This window comes from Penaeus chinensis, chromosome 10 (genome assembly GCF_019202785.1).
Source record: "Penaeus chinensis breed Huanghai No. 1 chromosome 10, ASM1920278v2, whole genome shotgun sequence".
In the NCBI taxonomy this organism is placed as follows: Eukaryota; Metazoa; Arthropoda; class Malacostraca; order Decapoda; family Penaeidae; genus Penaeus; species Penaeus chinensis.
Genome location: NC_061828.1, coordinates 35,094,628 through 35,097,127, shown reverse-complemented (window position 1 = coordinate 35,097,127; position 2,500 = coordinate 35,094,628). Strand labels below are relative to the sequence as shown.

Below are 2,500 nucleotides of genomic sequence, written 5' to 3'. Positions count from 1 at the left end.
TAAAGAAAATACTTAAGGAAAAGCAGAGAAATATTTGTACTAGTAGTTGGCTCATTTGTAACTAGGTACTTGTGGAGCCATGTATGTGTAAATAATTAATATTTATTTATTTTAATTTAATTAATTATTACTTCTCTCTAAAGCATTTACTCTAGGACTACTGAAGTATTCATATCTTTTACAGAGTGAAATAAAGAAGCCAGAAGAAGATTGGTATGATGTCGGCATCATCAGAGGAACCGTATGTACAGTCCAAGCCTACTATTTGCCCACAGAAGCAGATTCTCTCAAAAATGAATCCTATACTGATGCCGAGGGAGAGGTTACGGAAAGAAAAGCCAGTGGGATTGAAGTCAAGTTACAACCTGGCACTGCATATAAATTCAGAGTTGCTGGAATTAATCCTTGTGGAAGGGGTCCTTGGAGTGAAGTTTCAGCCTTCAAAACTTGTTTACCTGGTTATCCAGGAGCACCATCAGCTATTAAAATTTCCAAATCTGCAGAAGGTGCACATTTATCATGGGAACCCCCACAAAATGCTGCTGGTGACATTGTTGAGTATTCTGTTTATTTGGCAATTAGAAATGCAGCAACTCAACAGCAGGTGGGTAAAAAGGTAAACTTCACTTCGATTTTCTTTTTGTAAATGTAAATAGTGCCACGATAATGCCGTTTCAAATATAGATGACATTACAGACTCTCTCTCTCTCCCCTCTCTCCCATGTCCCTTCCCATCCTCCTCCACTCTTTCCTTCTCTTATACTAGTTTGTTATTTTTTGTTTAAAAATCTGTACTTCCTGTTTTTATCACAGGATGCTAATAATGGTGGAGCTCATCTGGCATTTGTACGTGTATATTGTGGTGCCAGCAACCAGTGTACAGTGCTCAACACACAGCTTGGAGCAGCGCACATCGATACAACTAATAAACCAGCAATCATATTTAGAATAGCAGCTAGAAATGACAAAGGATATGGCCCTGCTACACAAGTTAGGTGGTTACAAGGTAAGTTGAATTTCTGGGGAGGAGGGTTACATACAACATGTAAATCTGTTTTTATCTATTTAATTATATATATATATATATATATATATATATATATATATATATATATTTACACATACATATATATATACATACATACATATAAGCATTTGCATACACATGAAGAGTTAGGCTATATTCCTTTTTTTATATCAACTTAATCAATGTTAAATTTCAGACTCTGTTGTGGGTGGATCAGCTGGAGGACCAAAAGTCGTCATGAGAAGACCTGCCACAGATAACCGTTCTCCAGTTACTGTTAAAAAATTCAAGGCAGATGGAGAGCCTATGCTATAGTGCTCAGCAGGAACCACCTCAGTTTGAGTTAGCTGCCATATAACCCGGTGTATGGGGGGGAGGGGATTGTCTTTGGCCAGGGGAATGAACCTTCTGGACATTAAGTGCCAAAGATAAGGATGAGATTACCCAGTGTAGTGTTATTCCGGGTTAGAGTTTGAGGCCCCAGAGTGTGTGCCTGTGTGTGTGCGTGTGTGTGTGTGCGTAGACAATTTGTGCAACTGGTATTATGAGGGGTCTTGGGCAGTCACACATATAAAAAGCTTTTTCTAAAGTTGAGCAATGGGAGGAGCATAAGTTATCTCTCTTGCACGAAGTAGTGCATGGTGACTTGCTGTGACCCACTTTTTCTATATTCCTACTCTTCCCCACCCCCCTTTTTCTTTCTTTTCTTTCTTTCTTTTTCATTCTCTTTTTTGTGATGTAATTACTTTTATTTCCCTTCCATTTCACCGGTATGTGTTGCTACTTTATGATCTGAACCAAATATATGTTGCAAAGTGATAAAAGGGTCCTGAGTACCCCATGACTTCATTTTATTTATATACTACATTAATGTACATTTAAGGTCCATCCAAACTGTTAATTTCATGTAAATGTTTGTCGCTGCTTTCTACCCATAGTATATAAGTATTCTTTATGGCATTCAATGAATGCTCAAAGTAATGTTTTCCAAAGTTAAGAACTTTGTATGCCAGCATACTCTATTCTCCATGTGTCATGGAGAAAACCTTTACCTGAAAAGTGACACCCTGTTCTCTGGAGCAGCATGTTGTATATACTGTGAAGTTGGTAAGAGGTTGAACCTCTTAAAAAGTGTTGAGCAGCATTGATGTCCCAGAGGCTGCATTCCTTATTAGTGGACCCTTGCTCTGATCTCAGGGTGTGTATGAACCACCGGTAGAGTTGTACACCTAACCAAAACTCCACTTGGCCTTAGTAAGCTACAGTCATGAGCTAGGCAATGCCATTAAACCCTTTTGTCACCAGTCCATCTCATCTCCATCTTCCTGTAACAGTAATCATTCTTTCATTACTGGTCCTCCAAATGTCTTCATGTTATTAAATAATTAGTGATATAGGTAAAGCAGCCATTTATTTTTACACCCAAAGGACAATGTGGCTCATGCTTGATTTTACTGCACTAAACTTTTTAAA

At 38.2% G+C, this 2,500-nt stretch overlaps 1 protein-coding gene across 3 annotated transcripts in view; it reads left to right on the top strand.

Annotated features, from left to right (window-relative positions):
* Window positions 1–2,500, top strand: part of LOC125029406 (host cell factor 2-like) — a 29,412-nt gene that overhangs the window by 25,955 nt on the left and 957 nt on the right. For 2 of the 3 annotated variants that reach the window (XM_047619248.1, XM_047619250.1), the window contains 3 exons: window positions 185–616; window positions 814–1,006; window positions 1,224–2,500. The exon at window positions 1,224–2,500 is cut by the window's right edge and continues 957 nt beyond it. In XM_047619248.1, the coding sequence (XP_047475204.1) occupies window positions 185–616; window positions 814–1,006; window positions 1,224–1,342 (744 nt within the window). In that variant the 3' untranslated portion in view covers window positions 1,343–2,500. The remainder of the gene's footprint in view (window positions 1–184; window positions 617–813; window positions 1,007–1,223) is intronic. The other variant, XM_047619249.1, reaches the window with a different exon arrangement.